The sequence below is a fragment of the Myxine glutinosa genome, chromosome 2 (assembly GCF_964187855.1).
Source record: "Myxine glutinosa chromosome 2, kmMyxGlut1.1, whole genome shotgun sequence".
In the NCBI taxonomy this organism is placed as follows: domain Eukaryota; kingdom Metazoa; phylum Chordata; class Myxini; order Myxiniformes; family Myxinidae; genus Myxine; species Myxine glutinosa.
In genome coordinates, this window is record NC_136262.1 from 44,115,296 (window position 1) to 44,138,643 (window position 23,348).

Genomic DNA, 23,348 nt, shown 5'->3' on the forward strand with positions numbered 1-23,348 from the left:
AGGAGACCTGAATGGACATGTGGGAAGGAGTATGGATGGTTTTGAGGGAGTTCATGGGGGTTACGGATATGGTGTGAGAAATGGAGAAGGTGAAAGGATTTTGGAGTTTGCTGATGGAGCTGATTTGTTGATTTGTAATACTCAGTTCCAGAAAGAGGATAATAAGCTTGTTACATACACGTCAGGTGGGTCGACGACAACCGTTGACTACCTAATGGTGCGTGGGCGAGATAGGGGGCACCTCCGGGACACAAAGGTGATCCCGGGGGAGGAGGCTGTTTCACAGCACCACTTGGTTGTCTGCGACATAAAAATGAAAGGTGCGAGGAGAGCTCGGCGGGTGAAGTACCAACCAAGAATGAAGGTGTGGAGGTTGAAAGAGGTGACAGTAAGGGAGGCATTAAAAGAGAGGCTGAGTAGGGTCGAGGATGATGTGGTTGAGCTTGAAAGTGGTTGGATGTCAATGAAAGCTAGTCTGTTGGGAGCCGTTGGTGAGGTATGTGGATGGACAAAAGGACCACCGAGGCACTCGGAAACATGGTGGTGGGATGACGAAGTTGGAAAGAGGATTGACGAGAAGAGGAAGAAGTTCAAGGAGTGGCAGAAGGCGAAGGGTACGGGAGCAGAAACAGCAGAGCATGAAAGTTATAAGGCAGCCAGGAAGGCTGCAAAGAAAGAGGTAGCAAAGGCGCAGGAGGCATGTAGGAAAATGTTCGGAGAACGCTTGGATTTGGAAGAGGGTCAGAAAGCAGTATTCAGGATTGCAAAGCACATAGCGAAAGAGAGGTGTGACGTGATGGGGGTGAGTTGCTTGAAGGATGAAGTGGGACAAATCGTTGTCGACCCAGATGGAATTAAAGGAAGATGGAAAAGATCTATGGAAATGCTGTTGAATACAGAGAATGAATGGGATGGCAACATAGAGAGTAACCCAGTTTTAGGACCGGCAGAGAAGATAACTGAGAAGGAAGTTGAGGAAGCGATAACAGCAATGAAGAGTGGAAAAGCGGGAGGGCCGACGGGAGTTGTGGGAGATATGTTGAAGGCAGCAGGAAGTTGGGGTGTGAGGAGAATGACAGAGATCTGTAATCTGGTGGTGAAAGAAGGCCGCATTCCAGTGGATTGGGAACTGAGTACCCTCGTCCCTCTATACAAGGGGAAAGGTGACCCTCTGGAGTGTGGCTTGTACCGAGCGATAAAGTTATTGGAGCATGGAATGAAGGTATTCGAAAGGGTGTTGGAGAGGAGGATAAGGAAGAAAGTGAAGATCAACGAAATGCAGTTTGGATTTATGCCAGGAAGAGGAACGACAGATGCGCTTTTCATTGTGAGGCAGTTGCAGGAGAACTACATGGAGAAGAGGAAGAAGTTGTTGTTTGGGTTTGTTGATCTGGAGAAAGCATTCGATAGGGTTCCACGCAAAGTATTGACATGGGCATTGAGGAAGTTAGGAGTGGAGGAATGGTTGATCAGAGTAGTGATGGCAATGTACAAAAGAGCGCGCACAGCTGTAAGGATGAAGGACGGGAACAGTGGTGAGTTTGAGGTGAAGGTGGGAGTGCATCAGGGGTCGGTACTAAGTCCACTACTATTTGTAGCTGTGATGGAGGTGCTGGCTCAGAACGTAAAGGAGGGTTTACCGTGGGAGTTGTTGTATGCAGATGATCTGGTGTTGATTGCGGAAAGTATGGATGGACTGAAGGAAAAGATGAACACGTGGAAGGAATGTATGGAGACAAAAGGTCTGAAGGTGAATATCGGAAAGACGAAGGTGATGGCAAGTGGTAAAGCATGTGGTGAGGTGGAAAGAACTGGGAAGTGGCCGTGTGCTGTGTGCAGGAAGGGTGTCGGAGTGAACTCCATTCAATGTACAATGTGCGCTGAGTGGGTTCATCAAAAATGTAGTGGTCTGAGACGGTCATTTACCAGTGTGGCAGCTACATTCAAATGTAAGGTGTGCACAGAGGGAGCTGCAGATGGAGGAAATGTTGAGTTGGATCTTGGAGACGGCGTGAAGCTGGAAGGTGTGAAAACATTTTGCTACCTCAGAGACATGCTGAATGGAGAAGGTGGATCAGACTCGGCAACGGTTGCTCGAGTGAGATGTGCATGGAAGAAGTTTCGGGAACTGAGTGGCGTGCTGATGAGGAGGAGAGTGTCGCTGAAGCTGAAGGGAAAGGTGTATGCTGCATGTGTGAGAAGTGTTATGATTTATGGGAGCGAGACATGGGTAATGAACGTAGAGCAGCAACGAAGGCTGGAAAGGGTGGAAATGCGAATGGTTCGATGGATGTGCGGAGTATCGTTGAGAGAGAGAGGAAGACAAATGATGAATTGCGAAAGATGATGGGAATATTGCCTGTGATTGATGCTGTGAAGAGGAACAGGCTGAGATGGTTTGGTCATGTGTTGAGGAAGGATGAAAGTGACTGGTTGAGAAGAGTGATGGAAATTGATGTAGAAGGAAGTAGAGGACGGGGAAGACCGAGAAAGACTTGGCTAACTATGGTGGAAGAAGAAATGCGGGCAAAGGGGTTAACAAGGAGAGATGCAGAAAATAGGGCAAAATGGAGAACATGTCATGGGGACCGCAAGGCTAACCCCCACTCTAGCAGGGAAAATGGCCTTAAAATGCATGTTGTTGTTGTTGCACCATATGTTAATACAAGGTGTCCCAAAAGTCACTGTGCGCGTTTTGCTATGCGAGATGCCTGCCTGAACTGATTTCATCGGGCTTCTTAATATATCAACCGAATATCATTAACTTTCCCATCTGATAGAACTGAAGGCCTGCCAGGCTGTGATGTGTCCTCAACTGAACCAGTCTGAAGAAATTTGGAAATTAACTCATGTACAGTGTTACGATGTTGAATATCACTGTCAGGAAACTTTTCTGCAAAGTCCTGTCTTACCCACTCAGTATATTCACCTGCACTATGAAACACATGTTCCACCAAAAAAACTCATGCCTCAAGTGGCAAAACCATCTTAGAACTGAATCCACATACTTCTCAAAAACAACTGGCTTACAACAATGCAAAGGGCTGACATGTTGCTGACATCATACGCACGTCAAACGTCACGTCACGTAGACTATTTCTACATAAATATTGTTACGGATCGCGGTTAGATGTTATTTCGACCGAGCGGTGGTGTATTACCACGACCTAACAGTTATTCCCCGACTCTTCCCCAACTCACCCGATTCCACCCGAACGTTGGCCAAATCGCGCTACGCTAAATCAATGATTGGAAAGGACACAACGACTGGGATAAATGAAACGACGCAAGGGGTACAGTTCTCAAGACCTCCGGAGGAGGATATAATTACAGTGGGGGAGAAAAGGGGTAAATTACAAGGTAGTGAGGTAAAGGCACAGAAGAGATAGGCACTTAATTACAGTCTTATTTTATCCCAGACAGACCACAGACAAACGGAACAAGGCTGACTTACACAGGGATTGATGGCAGGGAAGGACAGGTAGTTCGATAGCACAAGGTGCACCTTGGCTCGGGGACAGGATCAAGCCCGGTCCAAGAGATGCAGGGAGGCCTCACAGCGCTCGGAGGTGGCGTCTTTCTTTCTCCAAGCTCAGCGCGCATCTGACGTCACCTCCCTCTTCCTGCGCATGCTCAGCGGGGAGTGACACGCCCTCGGCTGGTTGGCTCCGCCCCAGATGGGACTGGTCCGCCGCTTCCATTGGGTGCGGGGGTTACCGGGCTCCGCCCTTGACGAGGAGCTGACAGGGAGCCCCTATTTGGTAACCCCGTCGAGCACATGTTCGATGGCGGCTCGCTGGGAAGGCCTCATGCCCTCCCAACACTCCCTACCAACCAAGCCGGAGTGAGGACGCGCACTCCCTGTGCACGCCGCCGCCGTTGCTGTTGTTGTTGTTGTTGTGGCTGAACCGTGAGGAAGAGCTGCGGGGAGGTATTGGGAGGTCCTAAACTTCCAAACGGTGCCATACAATCACATTCTGGTGCAACGAAGGGTCAGAATTAATGGAAACGAGTCCTTAACTGACATAGACTAAGAATAACTAGCAAGATGTCCTATAGTTGTCTTACATGAGATGCGGTGAACCTGGGCACGACATTTAATGGGGGAAATAGGGGGAGGTCGGGTCTACAGAGTGTTGTTTACAGAAAATGGGACTAGGGAATGGGGGATTGGGGAGAGTTGGGAAGTATTGAGGAAATAGGGGAATATTTACAAGCGGATATGGATGGATGCAAATCCCATATCCGCAACATTGCACCCTTCTCTACCTCGGGGCGTCCCGACCCGATAAATTTTTACCTACGTTAGTGTGGCACTCAGATGTAGTTCCCTCTACTATTAACTCAACCCTGAGTGCGACAGTTTTACAGATGTTCACAAATGAGTAAATATGTCCCCCTGCGACATTGCACCCTTCTCCTAACAGAAACACACCCACAGGATAACCGAATCGCGGAAAGCATCCTCAAACTAAACATACAGCCGGTAGGGAGCATCATTTATACAAGACTGATATTTACACTACGATCCAGGACCTGTTCTTTGAGGAACACATGCAGATGTTATGCATAGAGAGAGAGCACGCATGCCAGCATCGATACACCAACCCACGAGTGCCCTGTGGCCCTACGGCCTTTAATAAGGTGCAGAGCACCCCGTCCAAGCACCAAAAGCACCACCCCATTATGCATAGTCAGCACCATCCGGTGCACCAATAAAGTGTTCAATAATAAATGCACAATCAAGTGTCCATGGTCACCGGTGGTGTCGCAGCCGGCCGATGTTCTGCCGCTGGTCTTGCCTTCATGGAGTGCACTTGGCCTTCTGGCTTCTTTAGAAATAAAGAAAGGCGCTAACCGCGTCCATTTCTAAATTGTGGCCGTCAGGGGGGCCAACTAAAAGTGGTTCACCTGTATGGCATAGGTGCCACGTTGACCCAGAGGTCCATCAACGGGTGGTGCTTGCCCGCAAAAGAACTGCGGTCCATGGTGGGCGGCCACAAAAATTGCGGTCCATATGGTGTATCGATCCAGGCAGCAAGCAGCGGAAGTACAGGCCCACAACTGCGGAGCCAGCACCTCTCTCTCCTCTCTCTCTGCCCCAAAGCCAGATCCTCGGAGGTGGGAGACAAAAGAAGACAAGTGAGTAAGGTGGTAAGGGCGCAAAAGTGCACGCAATTCAAGGTAATGCACACTGGGGGCACATGGGAACCAGGTGAGACAGGTACGTTCCTACTGTATGCCCCCCCCCCCCCCAACCAGGTAACCTACATTGCCCCTCCCTTACCCCTTACTGTATCCACAAAACACAACGCTACCCATAAACATCTACTTTACACATCAACAAACGTCCCTACTGTCTTCCCCGTTCCTCCCATAAACCAAATTCGTCTTCTCTCCCTCCTAACCAATCAAATTTGCCATTTCCAACTCTCATCAAAATCTGCCATCTCCAACTCAACATCAAAATTTGCCATCACCAATTCATCATCAGTCCCTCCTAAGGAGGGAGAGATGGAATCACCCCAATGTCTCATCCACGTCGTGATGCGTCTCACAAATCCACACAGCAATTCTCCTTTCTTGCAACACAGAACAAAGGAACACAGGTGTGGAGTCATCATCACCACCTCACGTAAGTGGCTGCGTATGGTGCGACAGGTTCATCAATCCTAACTATTTCCTAAATGACTTTAACAACTTTACATTACCCGGGGTCTTTCCCTGCCAATCCATTGGCCAACTTACACTATGGGTTCTAAAAACCAATTCCCATTGACCAAACTGTGGTGCTTCTCAAGTTGGGGTCTCACTCCCCCGATTCATCACTCGGTGCCCCCGCACAATTTCGGTGGCTGGGTCGTGTGACGCTCCTAGCTGGTCCGCCCACCTGCACACCTCCACCACTGTTGTTGCCTACCGAGCTCACCTGCTCCTCACCCTAACCTAACTAACTGGGGAAGGCCCTCTCGCACTCTCACCCCTCAGTGCCCTCTCTGGCACGGCCTGCCCGATCCACACCCGGGATCCTCAGGCACCCACTGACACTAACGGCTCCCAGAGCCCACCTGCGGCCTCACCTGGCCGACTTCTAACAGTGGCGGAGTGCCCAACCATTCACACTCATACTAACAGGCCACACGACCAGCCAATTTCACCACACCAATGCACCCATCCACAATACCATTCCGCAACCGCACCACAAATGCCAATATCCAACCACAATTTACCTATACCTTCTAACTATTCTTTAAACTACCCTCCCCGGGTACTCGTGAAAAGGGGTCCACTCTTCCCCCATCCACACCTTCGCACCATGCACACCACTCCGTACCACTTACTCCAACTCTCTCCACACCACTCATTCTCTGCTCCATATATTCCACACACCTGTACTTGCACACCTGTGCTCTCATACTTGGTGCCGCCTGCACCCTTCTCTCCCCCAAGCGCATTCGTGCTGATCCACAACACTCACTACTCATACACTGCTCCACACACCTGTCCAGTTCTCACACAGCATCATCTCATCTAACTACTCCCCTCTGAAACTTGCGCTTCCCAGTCGTCCCTTTAAACTATTGCGCTCCCTCGTCATTATCATCCACTCTAATCTACCTGCGTCCCCTCTACAGGTATCATTGTCACTAAATAACCTTAACGTTACCTAATGTCATCTTCGCTAGATCCCTACACACAATATCCTAACCCACCCGGGCTAGTTTTCACTGCCATACACCCCATAATCTATGCTCCTTTGCCCCCCATCATGGGAAGGGTGGCAGGGATGCCACCCTTACCCACCGTCATACGGCGCGAGTGGGACCTTGTGGGACCACCTCGTATGTGAGTCGTTGCCCGCCTGCCGGACCCCGTGCGTCGCCCCTTGCGGGGTCAGCGCGGGGCCGAACCGGCCGGCCCCCACAGTACATTACCCCCAAGGGGCTCCCGTGCCTCCCCTGTCCCTCTAAAAAACTACCCCTGTTGGTGTCGATGCATGGGTCACACTTCCGCAACCCGCTACCCATTCCATACCACCACAACCTTGCTCACTCACACCTCGCACCTCTCCCATCACCGGACCCTCTCGCTCGCACCCTCGTTCCATACCCTCCGGACCAGCCATACACCTCACTCTTGGCCTCTCACGAACATCCGGGTCCATCTCGACCCCCAAGCTTATGAAATCACCTGGCGCATCATACGCACGACCATATTGGTCACCACTTACACCGGGTCCTCTTTCTCTTCGCTTCTCCTCCATCACCTGCGAATCCCTCATCCGGTTAATGAGCACATCATCACGATCCGAACACAGACTTTGGACCAATTATTTTACTTCCTCCTTTATCTCTTTCTTATCCTCTCTCCGTCGCTTCTTAATTTCGCTCACCCCTTCTTCCACTTCTTCTAATTTCTGCTTCACCTCCTTCATCTCCTCGTGCGCCCCCTTAAGTTCTTCCTCTAACTCCACCTTATTTTTTTCTATGTGCTCCCGCACCTTCCGCTCTTTAACCTCCATCACCTCTACCACCTTGTTCATTTTCCTCGTCAGGTCCTCATGTACCGTCTGACACTCTTTTTTAATTACCCCTACGTCCTTTTTCATCTCCTTCTGTGTCGATTTTAAACCCTCTATTACCGCTGTGTTCTTCTTTACCGGGTCCCCCAACTCCTTTTGTCCCACTGTCAGTTGTTCTACTCCCAGCGTCAACTCCTCTATACCACCTTGCAATTTTACAGTCCCCTTTCTCACCTCCTTCTCCATGCGCTCCTTACAGTGCCTCACCTCCTCGCGCACTCCTCCGACCTCCTCACTCACACCTCTTCTGATCTCCTCTCCCATCACTTGCATCTCCTGCCCAGGTGCCACCCTCATCTGCTCCATTTCCTCCCTGTGAGCATCCAATTTAGTTTCTACCCCCATTCTGACCCCCTCTATCTGCTGCCCCATTTTTTAAACTTCCCTTTCCGCTTGGTCCCTCATGTCCCTCAATTTGCCTTCCATACTGTTTTCTAACCCCTCTAACCCCTTTTTCATCCCTTCCATTTGATTCTCTTGAGCGGCCATTCTGTTTTCTACCCCCGTTAACCCCTCCTGTATTTCCCCTAATCTATTGTCTAATCCCTCTATTCTACTCCCTAACCCTCCGATCTGGGCCCCCATGTCATTCCTCAATTTCTCGCTATTGGACCCCATCCTTTGTTCTAACCGTTCCCCCATTTCTCCCATTTTGCCCCCCATTCTGCCCCCCAATCGCTCACTATCAGCCCTCATTTGCTCACTATCAGCCCTCATTTGCTCACTCTGAGCATCCATCCGATTCCCCAATTGCTGACTATTAGCCCTCATCTCGTCCTTCTGCAGGTTGAGGGACGCCTGCATTTGTACCATAAATTGCTCCATGAGGGCCTGCATTTGGGCCATCCCTCCCACTTGTGCAGTGGGTGCGGCCGCCGTAGCCATGTGCGAGGCGCCATTTTGCGCGCCCGCAACCTCGTGCGCGAGAGCGCCATCTTGCGAACCTGCCGCCCTCACTGCTTCGCTCTCCTCATGTCCCTCAATTTGGTCCTGGATCGACCCTGCCTCACTCTCCTCTACCGGAACCCAGCCGTCTTGATCTGCCATAGAGCGACTTTCAAAATTCGGGTTTTTTGTAAAACAAAATCAAATTTCGGTGTCTTTATAATTTTGACCAAATTTTTTCCTAGATGTTTTTTTTTTTAATTTGGTTCGGGCCTCGAATCTCACTCCTCGACACCAATTGTTACCGATCGCGGTTAGATGTTATTTCGACCGAGCGGTGGTGTATTACCGCGACCTAACAGTTATTCCCCGACTCTTCCCCAACTCACCCGATTCCACCCGAACGTTGGCCAAATCGCACTATGCTAAATCAATGATTGGAAAGGACACAACGACTGGGATAAATGAAATGACGCAAGGGGTACAGTTCTCAAGACCTCCGGAGGAGGATATAATTACAGTGGGGGAGAAAAGGGGTAGATTACAAGGTAGTGAGGTAAAGGCACAGAAGAGATAGGCACTTAATTACAGTCTTATTTTATCCCAGACAGACCACAGACAAACGGAACAAGGCTGACTTACACAGGGATTGATGGCAGGGAAGGACAGGTAGTTCGATAGCACAAGGTGCACCTTGGCTCGGGGACAGGATCAAGCCCGGTCCAAGAGATGCAGGGAGGCCTCACAGCGCTCGGAGGTGGCGTCTTTCTTTCTCCAAGCTCAGCGCGCATCTGACGTCACCTCCCTCTTCCTGCGCATGCTCAGCGGGGAGTGACACGCCCTCGGCTGGTTGGCTCCGCCCCAGATGGGACTGGTCCGCCGCTTCCATTGGGTGCGGGGGTTACCGGGCTCCGCCCTTGACGAGGAGCTGACAGGGAGCCCCTATTTGGTAACCCCGTCGAGCACATGTTCGATGGCGGCTCGCTGGGAAGGCCTCATGCCCTCCCAACACCCCCTACCAACCAAGCCGGAGTGAGGACGCGCACTCCCTGTGCACGCTGCCGCCGTTGCTGTTGTTGTTGTTGTTGTGGCTGAACCGTGAGGAAGAGCTGCGGGGAGGTATTGGGAGGTCCTAAACTTCCTAACGGTGCCATACAATCACATTCTGGTGCAACGAAGGGTCAGAATTAATGGAAACGAGTCCTTAACTGACATAGACTAAGAATAACTAGCAAGATGTCCTATAGTTGTTTTACATGAGATGCGGTGAACCTGGGCACGACATTTAATGGGGGAAATAGGGGGAGGTCGGGTCTACAGAGTGTTGTTTACAGAAAATGGGACTAGGGAATGGGGGATTGGGGAGAGTTGGGAAGTATTGAGGAAATAGGGGAATATTTACAAGCGGATATGGATGGATGCAAATCCCATATCCGCAACAATACTAACAATCAGGCTGTTTTAGATGATTTACATGGAATTTGCAGAGGTGTTCCCCGTGACTTTTGCGATATCCTGTATTATGTAGTAACTGGAATATAAGACCCGTCGCTTCGCTCACGGAAATGCCAATCTTTGCTTCGATGGCTAATCTATGGGGGAAGAAAAAAAAAAAAAGGATTCCTGGTAGATCCTGCTCTCCATGCAGGGATAACCAACGTCACGTGTTGGCTTTTGCAGTTTTGACACGTGTTGCACTATAACAGTATTCCGGTGTGATGGTGCAGGGTGATGAGGTAGATGGATCAGAGCAGAGTCGCCATTCCAATTCCAAATTCTTTTACTGGAATAATAATCAAAGATGCACAACATGAGATGCCGGCCTGGCGCATTCAAACACAATATTCACGGCAACCGGATGTGCTGTAAGAACAGTGGTGTTGTTCACCGTTCAATTAATCATGCACAGAATGCTTGCATTAATCCTAATATCCCAACAAATAACATCGCTAACCAAACAACGTAATCAATCACGGTATCACTGTACCATCATTGTCCCCAGAACACATTTGGTATGATGGATTGACAGAGATGGTTCGACTAAATGCTTCCATTGTTCCCCGAGTTTGTAGGCCTTAACTAATAACAACCCAATAATGCATTATGCGAATTTACTTGCAACATTGATAATAAACTCAACAACATCGTGCCTCAATATTCAATATTTTGAGAGAAATCGATCCATATCTGGAATAATAACAAAGATGCACAACATGAGATGCCGGCCTGGCGCATTCAAACAGAATATTCGCGGCAACCGGATGTGCTGTAACAACAGTGGTGTTGTTCACAGCAGATGGTCCGAGGCTGCATCTCCACTCATTATTATTATTCGGACTGGTTTCTGAGTTTTAATATTAATCTCGTCATTATTCTGAATTGTATAATAATCGCAGATATAAAACAGGAGATGCAGGCTTGGTGCCTTCCGATACACCATTCGCGGCAACTGAGGCGCTGTAAGAGCAACTGTGTTGTTAACACCCGGTGGTCAGCGGTTGCATCTCCACTCTGTTATCATTCAGGCTGCCTTCTGCATTTTAAAATTAATCTCATCATTATTTTGAGGTTTTTTATGGGGTGAATATGAATGAATGAATGATCATTTTAAGGCCATTTTCCCCGCTAGAGCGGGGGGGGGGGGGGGGGGGTAGCCTTGCGGGCCCCATGACAATCATGGTTCCCTGTTTGAGGCAATGTTTTTATGGCTGGATGCCCTTCCTGACGCCAACCATTGGTCACGCTCTTACGATGCGCAGGGATACGGTGTACCTATTCTAACCGGGGTGCACACCGTGATCATTCATCCCAGCAAGCTGGTACTCAATTTGCCGACCTCGGAAGGATGACAGGCTGAGTCAACCCCCCTGGCGTTATTTCAGCGATCGACCGGGATTCGAACCCAGGATCCTTGGATCCCAAGCCGGCACCCTAACCGCTAAGCCAACACCAGGGATGGTTTTTATGGGGTGGTAGTAATGAAAATGGGGGTAGTAGTTTTTCTCATAACACACGCGTGTCCATGTACCCATAAAAAAAATATATATTTGGATCACAAACACTCCTGGGAGTTACCCAAATCCACCATTGTTGGATTTATTGAAATCCGTTAATCCGTTCTCAAGTTATAACACAACAAACAAACAAACAGACAGACAGACATGGCTCCTTTTATAATATAGATGTCTCAATCAACACCCAATCGGGACACCTTATAAAGTCGGGGTTTTCCTACATTGTAGAAGGATGTGTCTCAACCATAAATGTCCACAACTTCAACCACAACCACAACTACAATGTCCACAACCATAAATGTCCACAACTCATGTTTCTTTTTGCAATTGTTGTTTTCATGTATTGTTATGCATTATGTTTGCCACTCTGTCAAAGCGCCTTTGGGCTTCTGGAAAAGCGCTATACAAAATAAATGAATTATTATTATTATTATTCAAATACCCTCATATATATGCAAGCATGTATGTATATTGGAGTGAAATGAGTTCATGATTTATTTTAATGTATTAATAAAGTTGTCTGTTTTTCACAATTGCTGCCTTATTCCCAGAACTACCAACATTTGCCTACTCCTTTTGAGTGATGCCCTGGAACTTTTACGATACATTATCCCTTGTTGAAAGTCTTGAGTAGTTGAGGCTTGAACCCAGACTAGACAGCTTAATTATTGGTGGGGACACTACCTACTAAGCTATCCTGCCATCACTAAATAAATCACCAACAAAATTTCACTGAAGGAATCTCCATGAAGGATTTTCTTATTTTTTTTTGCCAGTAGGCCACTTCAGCCTTCCAGGAACAGACCCTGTACATCCAAATAAACGATCACAACAAGTAGCAGTGCTTGGCTTCTACCATCAAGTGCACTCAACATTGAAGGATTTAAATGCAGTGCAAGAACTGCAAACAACTTCTCCAGCTGAGGTTCACCAATAGAAGCCACATGTGGTGCTGAATTGTCGATGAAAGAAGTCATTTGTACAATATGTGCCTTTATCTTATTTTCGGTTTTGGGCTTATTGACATGTGTTGCCGAAGGCTGAATGACATAGTAATATATTTTTCGATGCAAAGCTACGTGTGGCGTTTTCCACAACAAATGATGGCACCTGCAGATCACTGCCATCTATAAATTAGTAGGAGAGGTCCTCCTTCGGTATCTTCTTGGTCATCTCTCCCTCTTTCCCATTGAATGAGAACTCATAGCACCAGCTGCTAGCTGTGCTCTTCTTCCTTTAGAAGTAAGAATAGGCTGTTGAATTGTGTAGAATCATTATTTGCACACCATTGGCAGATGCCGCCAACTGCTCCACAACCCAAAAGCTGTTTCTCTTGTCAACCCTGCTTTACAAAGTCTGACGAATGGAGCGATGGTCATGCTGTCAAGCATGGCCATGTTGAGGTCTTCTTTACAAAGGCGAAGGAGGGTGAAGGTTATGTTTTTACTCCTGTCTGTCTGACTGCGAACAGGATATCTCAAATAGTTATGGACGGCTTTGTACTAAATTTGGTGGAGAGGTTGGGCATGTGACTAGGATGAATTATTAGATTTTCGTGAAGATCCATATACGGATTCGGGAACTAGAATTTTAAAGTGATTCTTCACCATTGACAGATATGGCCAAAAATGATATATGCTCGTAGTATAGCACGCTATCTAAAAAATTATAGATGTATTTCGACGAAACTTGGTTGACATGTTGGGTATGTGACATAGAGGAAATGTTTAGATTTTGGTGAAGATCTGGATCAGGATGCTATAATTTTTTAAAGTGATTCGTCACCATTGAGTGATCAAGCTAAACCGACATACAGCACAATATTTCAAAAAAAGTTATAGGCAGATTTGGATGAAACTTGGTGGACAGTTTGGGTGTGTTACAAGGACGAATCGATTCAATTTTGGCAAAGATGCGAATCCATATCTGGATAAGAGTATTTTTTAATTTATAAAGTGATTCTACACTATTGAGAGATTGGGGAAAAAACAAAAACGCACGATAGTTGAAAAGGTTGTGTTTGAGTTATGACAAAACTCAGTGAATGAGTTGGGTAGGTGACAGGAACATGGCAATTCGGTTTTTGTTGTGGTCCGGATGCAGATCCGGCCTATCAGTGGGTGACAAAACATAAACCTTCTCATCTCAAATGAAGTCTCATCTCCTCTTCCTGTCCAGCCTGGAATTCCTCAAGGTAGTGCTCTGGGCGCTACTTTTTCTAATCGTCATAAATGACCTCCCCGACTCTGGAAAATCCTCTCTCTCATTTTGCTGATGACTCAACTCTCTGCTGCTCCATACCTCATCCCTCAGATCGGCAGTCTGCAGCCTCCTCACTCTCTGCAGACCTGGATTAAATCACAAACTGGTCAAACAAGTGGAACATGTCTTTCAATCCCGACAAATCTCACACTCTCACGATGTCTCTCCAAAAAGACCGTCTGGAAAGCCCCCCATCTACTTTCTCAACAATCCTCTCAAAAAAGATCTGTCACTCAAGCTTTTGGGTCTCACCATCTGCCATGATCTTTCCTGGGAGAGTCAAATTCCCAAGCTGGCCTCCAAAGCCAGTCACTGACTCGGCATCCTCCATTGTGCGAAGTCCTTCCTTGGCACAACTGAGATATTCACCACATACAAAGCTTTCATCCGCAGCTTGATGGAGTACTGCTTTCCCCTCTGGGCTGGTGAACCTGCCTTCCCTCGCATCTAGCTCGGCTTCACGCGGTTGAAACAAAAGCATTCAGAATCATTGGTATCTCCTGCAATGAAGCTGATTCTGAGGGCCAATCACTCTCTCACCACAGGCAGGTTGGTGGTCTTTCTGTCTTCCACCGACTCCTCTCCGGCCTAGCACCCCCAGTTATGTCTGTGCTCTTCCCCCCAAATATTCCTGCAGGATGCACAATATCTGCCAGAAATTCTCTTCTGGTGAAACTGCCTTAATCAAGACTCTCTGCTCACCTTTACTCTTTAATTCCTCTGTTTTACCCATCTCTGGAACAAACTCCAACACTCTCTTCAATCCCACTCTTCCGTCCAGGTCTCCAAAACAGTTATTCACCACCATCTCTTGTCTTTACCATCCAAAACCTTGATCTTTTCTACCATCGTTAATACACCCTAAATCCACCTTTTTCAAATTCCATTTTCTTTTCTGAAATTCCTTGTAGTGTCCATCTTGTTTATCCTGTGTACCCACCCAAGCCCCCTCTCTCTCTCTCTCTTCCACAGATCTCCTGATGCCCCTGTTCCCTTTTGTTACGTGCTCCTCCCCAAACCCCCTGGTCACGGTGTACCTCCGAGCCCCGAGAGGAGTCACGGCAGAAAAATGTGTTATTCTGTATGTCAAAGATCAATGGTGAAGCCACACCAATTGTTACCAACAAACAAATATTGTATTAAGATCACACAGAGAATAACAGCACAACAATAATAGTAATCAAAAGTACAATTAATATATATCCTATGATGGTACCATCAGTTTCGTAATATATAAATCACTGTGCTCCAAGTGAGTGAAACAAGAAGAACATTCCCCAATGTCTCTATTCCGGCATCAAGCCAAAGTCGTTGTCTCTTTCCCGGCTTCAGCCCAAAGTTGGTTCCGGTTTCAAGCCAAAGTCGATCCAGGCTTCAGCGATCGTCAGAACGATGTCTCATCGAGACCAGAATCCCATTGGATTGGCAGTTACAGTCCTGCTGCCAAAGCTGCGCAAAGGCGCCCTCCAGGCGGCTGGGAAATCACACCCTCGGGTATAGACGTTCCATGGCTCACAGTCGGCGAACCGCAAATTAACCTTCAAAATCCACGTTACACACACCCACACCAGATAGACGTCTGAATGCGGTGAAAACGGCTGAAGCGAAGCAAAGAAAACCTTGCGCGACGCGCAAAGCGCGCGAGTCAAAATGGCCGACGGCCCGTACTCGAGACGTAATGGCCCGACGATGATTCTCTTCGGAATCGACCGCAAAACCTGACACGCAGGTTGATCTGTCACAGCGATAACAACTCTGTCGCAGGAATCCCTTTCCCAGGAAACCCAAAGTTCACTCGTGACTCTTGCTCGCCAACGTTCGCTCCAGACCGCAAGTAGCTCAGCTCCTTCTTGTCCGACTCACTCGCTCCGCCTTCTTTTTCTCCTCTTCCTCTTCTTCTTCGTCGTCGTCCGGTTCCTGATCCAGTTTTCGGTTTCTTTTAACTCTAACTTTTCCACCTTTTGAAAACAGTTCATAAACAATAAACCTTTTGAAAACAATAATAGTACATGGAATCAAAAATGTTTACAGTGGATGAAAACCACAACAACGGAAGTGCGAATCCGTAACACTTCTGCTGTGCTTACCTCTTTCTCTCCCCCTCTCTCTGTCCCCACTGGTAGAATAATCATTGATCAGAGTAGAATCATTACTTTCATGATGGAATCATTTTGGATTTGTAATAAGGGTAGTTAAAGTCAATAGTAATTTGTACTTTTTTTTTTCTTTTTTTTTTGTATACAAGATAGAGGCTCGTGAAAGAGCTAAATTGTTATTGATGTTAACTTTGCAAGCTGACTGTGATCTTTGGCTGCTTGAAGCAATCCATTCGACGTTTCACCTTGGAGGGTTCGCGCAAGGCTGGGAGACACGTTTAGACATCCCAAAAGACCAGGAAAGTAAAGTAGATAAAAGGGAATGAAAGAGGTTTAGAATTCAATTCATTGGTATCTCTATATCGGATCAAATCCTCATCTCCTCATCTCTTGTGACCATCATGCTAATTCCTCCACATTCAGGTCTTTGAACTGACGGATTATTTGCCACCTTTACTAAAAGAAAGGGGGATGATAAAAATGTGAAGGCCACTTCATTGCAATTGTATCTCGTTTAAAAGCACATGATAATACCTTTTCATTTTGTCCAAATCAAATGCAGCAACAACATAGAAAAGGCTGCGATGTGGTTTGTGGACGTTAATGGAAAAGCCGAGTCAAGTGGAAGTGGCCAGGCCTAGCTTTGATTTATATTTATTATTCTTTATCCTTAGGATGCTTTGCTTTGTGGAGACCACCAAAGCATTATCAATGGCTTTCCGATTCACCTGACAGGTAGCAATTTGTCTTTCTCAGAGCGAGCCTATTTGGAGCCGGCATCCGAGGAAAAGCTTTGCCAGACAGTTATAATTTCAGGGTTACTTAAAGACTACAGAACAGTGCAATCAATGGCAGATTGTTATGTAATACAAGCAGTCTTGTTTGAAATACAACATCAGACAACATAAAAGCAATATTATAATAAAAACAATAATAAATCTCCAATATATATATATATATATATATATATATATATATATATATATATATATATATATATATATATATATATATATATATATAAATAAAATAGTGCAAGCAATTTCGACAATATCGAATCGAGAATGCGTACTTTGGGTGACCACATATGCACCGAATCAAAATGCTTGACAGCAATTGGAGTAGAGACCACGTGGAAAAGGTGTAAAGGAATTTGACCTCTTATTTCAGCGTTATCACCACCAAATAACATCACTCCTTTTACGTTACCTGCGCTATTCCATTCACTGTACTTCAGCTATAGAAGAGCACCAAAGCGAATAAAACAGTCGGTAGATATCGCATACTGCCAACAACACCTGCTGACAAAATGGCCACTATCACTGCAGCTATCCTCAGAAGGCATAAATTAGAGCAGCCGCTCATTTATGCCTTAAATGGCACCTTACCTAACATCGCTGCATATGCCTACGCACAATCTTGCTAATGCAGTGATTAACTATCAAACGTTTTCCTTGGAGAATCTTGGCCTATCCCGATTCACCATGTCCTGCAACAATCCTCGTCGTGCCTTTCATCGAGCTATTTCAATTACAAGTCGTAGTGGTTTGTTTCCTTCATTATTCTCATGTTGTTTGATCTACAAATGCTGTCTTGGGGGCTGTGTTTTCTTAACACTTTACGATATGGTAACCAATTTGCCTCATTTGCTGCAATTATCCATTAATCTGATGGCAGTTATATTTGTGTAATTTTCCGTGCTGTGTTCTAATTGCACTTTATGCCTGCACACCAGAATAGTCTAAGCCGACACACCATCTTCACCTCAAGCTGCAATTTTCTTTCTCAAGTGCCAGGGTCGTCAAACCTGCAAAAATGCCTCCGATGTAGAGAATTTGGGGCAATCTTTGAATGGAGGAATACGAGTCTTTGATTGCCTATGTCTCTACACATGGTGTCATCAAATAAAGTTTTGAATAGGTTTTAAATAAAGATAATAAATGAGACAAGAGGTAAGTAGGGAGGGTTAAGTGGGAACCGAGTGGAGGAATGTTGGTGAGGCTGTGGTGCAAGTATGTGGGGAGGGTGAAGAAAGGAGAAACAAGAAGAAAAATGCATAAAATGCCATAGCCCCATGGTTTTAGTAATTTTTCGTTATGGAGTCAAAGGCCATCTTTGGTCAGATTATAAAACAAAATCTTCTGTACATGTACACTCTCATGTATTGTGTTTGTGCCAAGTTTGAACAAAATCAGTTCATGCATGTCTGGGAAAATGGTTGGGGTTTAAGTGACAAAATGGCCGCCACTCGGCCATCTTGGATCTGATCCCGAACAAAAATGACGTGCATATGCAACCCATCATTCATTATCTGTGTGCAAAGCTTGAACTGGATAGGTAAATGCATGTCTGAGAAATGGTTGAGGACATGTTCGATATTGTTTTTTTTTTTTTACAACTAAAATGGCCGCCAGTCTACCAGTCGGCCATCTTTGTCAGATTGCAAAATATAGTGAGGTGCACGTATATGCCATCATTTACTGTGCTTGTGCCAAGTTTGAACAAAATCGGTCCATGCATGTTCAAGAAATGATTGGGCACACGTTTAAGTAACAAAATGGCTGCCAGTCAGCCATCTTGGATTGCATCGCGAAACAAAATGATGTGCATATGTATTCATCATGTATTGTCTTTGTGCCAAGTATGAACAAAATCGGTCCATACATCTCCGAGATATGGTTACGGACGGATGGACGAGACCCAATCCATAAGCACCCGTTTTTGGACTAAGTCCAACGTGGGCTAATAAATTCGGAGGGAGATAAGAGTAGGAGAAGAGAATGTGAATTCTAGGGTATACATGGAGAAAGAAGGTTGGTGAAAAAAAATTCCCAATTTTTGCTTGTCGGATACTATGTAGAATGCCACATTAATACATGTTGGCTCCGTTGCTTGGAGAAATGGTTTCCTTCACTATTTTTGTTATGCTTTGTCATTAATGGTGTTGTGATTGTTGTAATTTAAAAGTGCAATTCAGGCTCTACCCAAATATATAAAGCAAAAGGCTCCGAGCACCAAATTATTTCCTAATCATGATAAAGTATGATATTTATAATGCCAGATTTCCTTGTTGTTGGTGAAATTGCACAGAAGGGACGGTTATTCAGATTATTTCAAGTACTTTCTAAGACCTGTGTTCAATTAACCCACCTCTAATGAGCTTACATCTACCTTCAGGGATGGGCCCGATCAAGACTCACCTTTGCTGACACAGTTAAGTGAAGGCAGCAGGGCACTTCCTGTTCGCAGCCTTTCCAATGAAGTTCTTCTGAGATACCACAGTGACTTTTCCACCAACGCTCTCTTCGCCCTGCACTATCAGGGTACGCTTTCTTCTTTATTACAGGGATGTGGATAAGGAAACAGGTGGCCGGCAGGCGTTCAATGGTCCTCGGAGGAACTCGTAAAACTCTTCACGCATGCGGGGTTAGCACTGACATTTTGCCCAGAATGCTGAAATTGAGCCTGTGTTGCAAAGCAGTGGCTGGATGGAAGCCATCCATTTAGTTTGCCCATCGATAGATCTGCAGGAGATTTGGCCAATGCGTTTCCTTTTTGATATGTCCACTCTAGTGTATTCTGGCTGCAGTAATTGGCCTAAGCAGGAGATGGTCAACGATTGCCTCACCCTTTGATTCCCTCTGTAGCTTACCAGATGACGTCTTGTCAGAATCCACCTGCCATTCTCAATGGAGATTTTCTCACCGAACACGAGGAGTTCTCTGTCGGTGAGTTTGGCCTTGTCGCGCGCACTGTTGTACTTGTTTAGAATATTGCTGAATGTGGACTTGGATCTACGTTTAAGGTAACAAATTCCCCCAGCCCTCTCCCTTCCACAGATCTCCTTATGTCCCTGTTCCCTACTGTTGTTGTGCTTCCTTGTTTCTCCCTCTTTTCTCCCACTCCCTTTATTTTATGTTCTATGTGTTCGCTCTTGCATGAGCCTCGACTTAGTATACAAGAAAGAAAAAAAAAACAGGGAACGATTTTTATCGACTTTTTATTTGTCGATTTTTTTCACTTTTTTTCTGTAGTATCTAAGGCTCCAATGGGGGAGTTGTCATCCACACACACTCACGCGCGCACACCTGCAGACAGAGACATCAGACAGTCACAGGACTTCACTTGAGAAAACATAGCTGTTGACCTTAAGAGAAGCAATTTCCCAGAACACACTGTATTCCAGCAGCACTTTCCTCTCGACAGTCAGAGTGGCATTCTTAGGGAGAATTCTTCCTCCTGCACCATCCCACCCATCCCCCAAATGGGATCCCAACCCACGGTGCTCTATCCTCCTAATGCGGAGCCTCACGCGAGAAAGCAGCACATATCATTCTATTAGTCTTTGGTATGACTCGGCTAAGGTCGTAATGAAACTGCCAAGCTTCACACGCAGAACGGATGCTCAAACAACAACAGCCCTAAGTCTGGTAAAAATTGCAGCTTTACTTGGTGTATGACAAATATGCTACCATTTTAGCAACAAATGCAACTCCAGTGAATTTCACAGTTATGTCTCTGGAGGAAGCCATGTCTACTTGTCAACTCAAATGCAGATGTGACATCACAGCGTTGTTTATAGCCAATGATCGATTCACAAACATGTACTTGTAATTGATATCACTCGTGTATTTCACAGCTGCCATGGACAAGACGTGGTTGCCTCCACATAAATTACTGAGAAATCAGCTAAATTTAATTTACCTGCTCATAGTGCATGTTATTACCTCTACCAACGAAGGTGGATGGAGCATATGTTTTTACCCCTGTTTGTCTGTCTGTCTGTCTGTCTGTCTGTCTGTGAGCACAATATCTCAGAGTTGTGGACGGATTCAAATGAAACATAGTGAACAGATAGGGGGGGCGATAAGGACGAATTAATTCGAGTTTGGTGAAGCTCCAGATCCGGATACTATAATTTTTTTGCAGTGATTCCTCACCATTGAGAGCTTGGGCTAAAAACGGTATATAGCATGATATCTCAAAAATGTATGGACGGATTCGGACGAAAGTTGGACAGGTTGGGTGCACGACAATGAACAATTGATTCCATTTTGGTGAAGATTCGGACACAGTGTATGTGTGTGTGTGTGTATGTATATATATATATATATATATATATATATATATATATATATATATATATATATATATAATCAGTCACTATGCGACCTTCATATCATCAGTGGAGAACCGCCAGCAAGGTGTCCCATACAGCTGCTGCTGCACCTTGCTGGGAGCGATACGCACCGCCTGCCAGGCGGTGACGTTATCTCTGGTATCCACTCATCATATGGAGTCGACCTGGTTGCGGTTGGGAGTTACTAATAATGGTATCTGTAATCTGGTTCTCCAACCTAATGAGCGGACAACATGACGTCATCGCCATGCACGTCCGCCTTGCCTGCAAAGTTCCAGAGGAACCATCTAGCAGTGCGTCATTACGGATTATAAATACAGATACTGTCACAAGTGCATGCAAAACTCACAGTTACCGACCTGGTTTCGCCCTTGTTGGGGCTTCATCAGGGCAACGCAGTGAGCCTTCCATACACTTGTAACTCTGTGACTCTTTCGGTTTTTATATCAGTCACTATGCGACCTTCATAGCATCAGTGGAGAACCGCCAGCAAGGTGTCCCATACAGCTGCTGCTGCACCTTGCTGGGAGCGATACGCACTGCCTGCCACGCGGTGACGTTATCTCTGGTATCCACTCATCATATGGAGTCGACCTGGTTGCAGTTGGGAGTTACTAATAATGGTATCTGTAATCTGGTTCTCCAACCTAATGAGCGGACAACATGACGTCATCGCCATGCACGTCCGCCTTGCCTGCAAAGTTCCAGAGGAACCATCTAGCAGTGCGTCATTACAGATTATAAATACAGATACTGTCAACCAGGTCGACTCCATATGATGAGTGGATACCAGAGATAACGTCACTGCGTGGCAGGCGGTGCGTATCGCTCCCAGCAAGGTGCAGCAGCAGCTGTATGGGACACCTTGCTGGCGGTTCTCCACTGATGATATGAAGGTCGCATAGTGACTGATATAAAAACCGAAAGGGTCACAGAGTTACAAGTATATGGAAAGCCTCACTGCGTTGCCCTGATGAAGCCCCAACAAGGGCGAAACCAGGTCGGTAACTGTGAGTTTTGCATGCACTTGTGACAGTATCTGTATTTATAATCCGTAATGACGCACTGCTAGATGGTTCCTCTGGAACTTTGCAGGCAAGGCGGACGTGCATGGCGATGACGTCATGTTGTCCGCTCATTAGGTTGGAGAACCAGATTACAGATACCATTATATATATATATATATATATATATATATATATATATATATATATATATATATATATATATATATATATATATATATATATATATTAATTTATTTATCCAAGTGATTCTTTACCATTGAGTGATCGGTCCAAAAACGATATATAGCACAATACAGTTTCTCATATAGTTGTAGATTGCTTGTGACAAATATTGATGGATGAGTTCGGTAGGTGACAAGAAAAAGCTGATTAGCTATTGGTGATTTTATTCATACTTTACCTTTACATATTTTTAGTATAGAAAAATAGGGGCAATACAAAATAAACAGTATACTGCATGACTAAAGGTATTTTAGACCAATTTCAATGGTTTCTAGAAGACAGGGCAATATGTAGAAACATACTAACATCATCATTTAAGATTTTAAACAAACAAACAAACAAATACCTATTTTGGGGGAAACCCCCCACCCCGTAGATCCCTTTAGATGCCTATTTTTTTAATGCTGTGAGCAATCTTTGGTACAACACAGGTGATTAAGGTTGTGGTCAAGTTTCATCGAAAATGTGTGTGTAGTTTCAGAGGAAAAATATAATTCCAATTTTTGGGGGGTCAAACCTGGACCCACTTTGACCCCCTGTATATCATATCCCCTTGGACTTTGATTTTCTTAGTGCCATGGACAAACTTCGGTACATCACGGGTGATGAAGGTTGTGGTGAAGTTTCATCAAAATTGTGTGTGTAGTTTCAGAGGAAAAAGCAAAATTCCTATTTTGTGGGGTCAAACCTAGATCCATTTTGACCCCCGGTAGACCCCATTAAACCTCGATTTTTTTTAATGCCGTGAACAAACTTTAGTGACAGCATAACAAGTATCATTTGTGCCAAGTTTGGTCACAATCCCATCATCGGTTTCAAAGAAGAAGTGCAAGTGTTTATGGACTAACTGACTGACGGACGGACGACGTGCCATCGCATAAGCTCCCCGGGACTACGTTCCAGGTGAGCTAAAAAAAAACAAAGTACAGTAAGTAACTAGAACAGCATTCGGTGGAGCGCATAACTCCGCCAGGATAAGCAGTTCGTATCCCACTGATAGGCCGGATCTGCATCCGGACCTTAACCAAAATCCAATCGGCTTGTTGTTGTCCACAACATTTTGATATATCATGCTATGTATCTTTTTTGGCCCTATTTCACACCAGTGAAGAATGACTT

At 45.7% G+C, this 23,348-nt stretch overlaps 1 protein-coding gene across 1 annotated transcript in view; it reads left to right on the forward strand.

Annotated features, from left to right (window-relative positions):
• Positions 1-23,348, forward strand: part of LOC137422386 (CUB and sushi domain-containing protein 3) — a 1,172,941-nt gene that overhangs the window by 899,220 nt on the left and 250,373 nt on the right. The window contains 2 exon segments of the mRNA XM_078772588.1: positions 19,017-19,162; positions 19,487-19,567. Of these exon segments, the coding sequence (XP_078628714.1) occupies positions 19,017-19,162; positions 19,487-19,567 (227 nt within the window).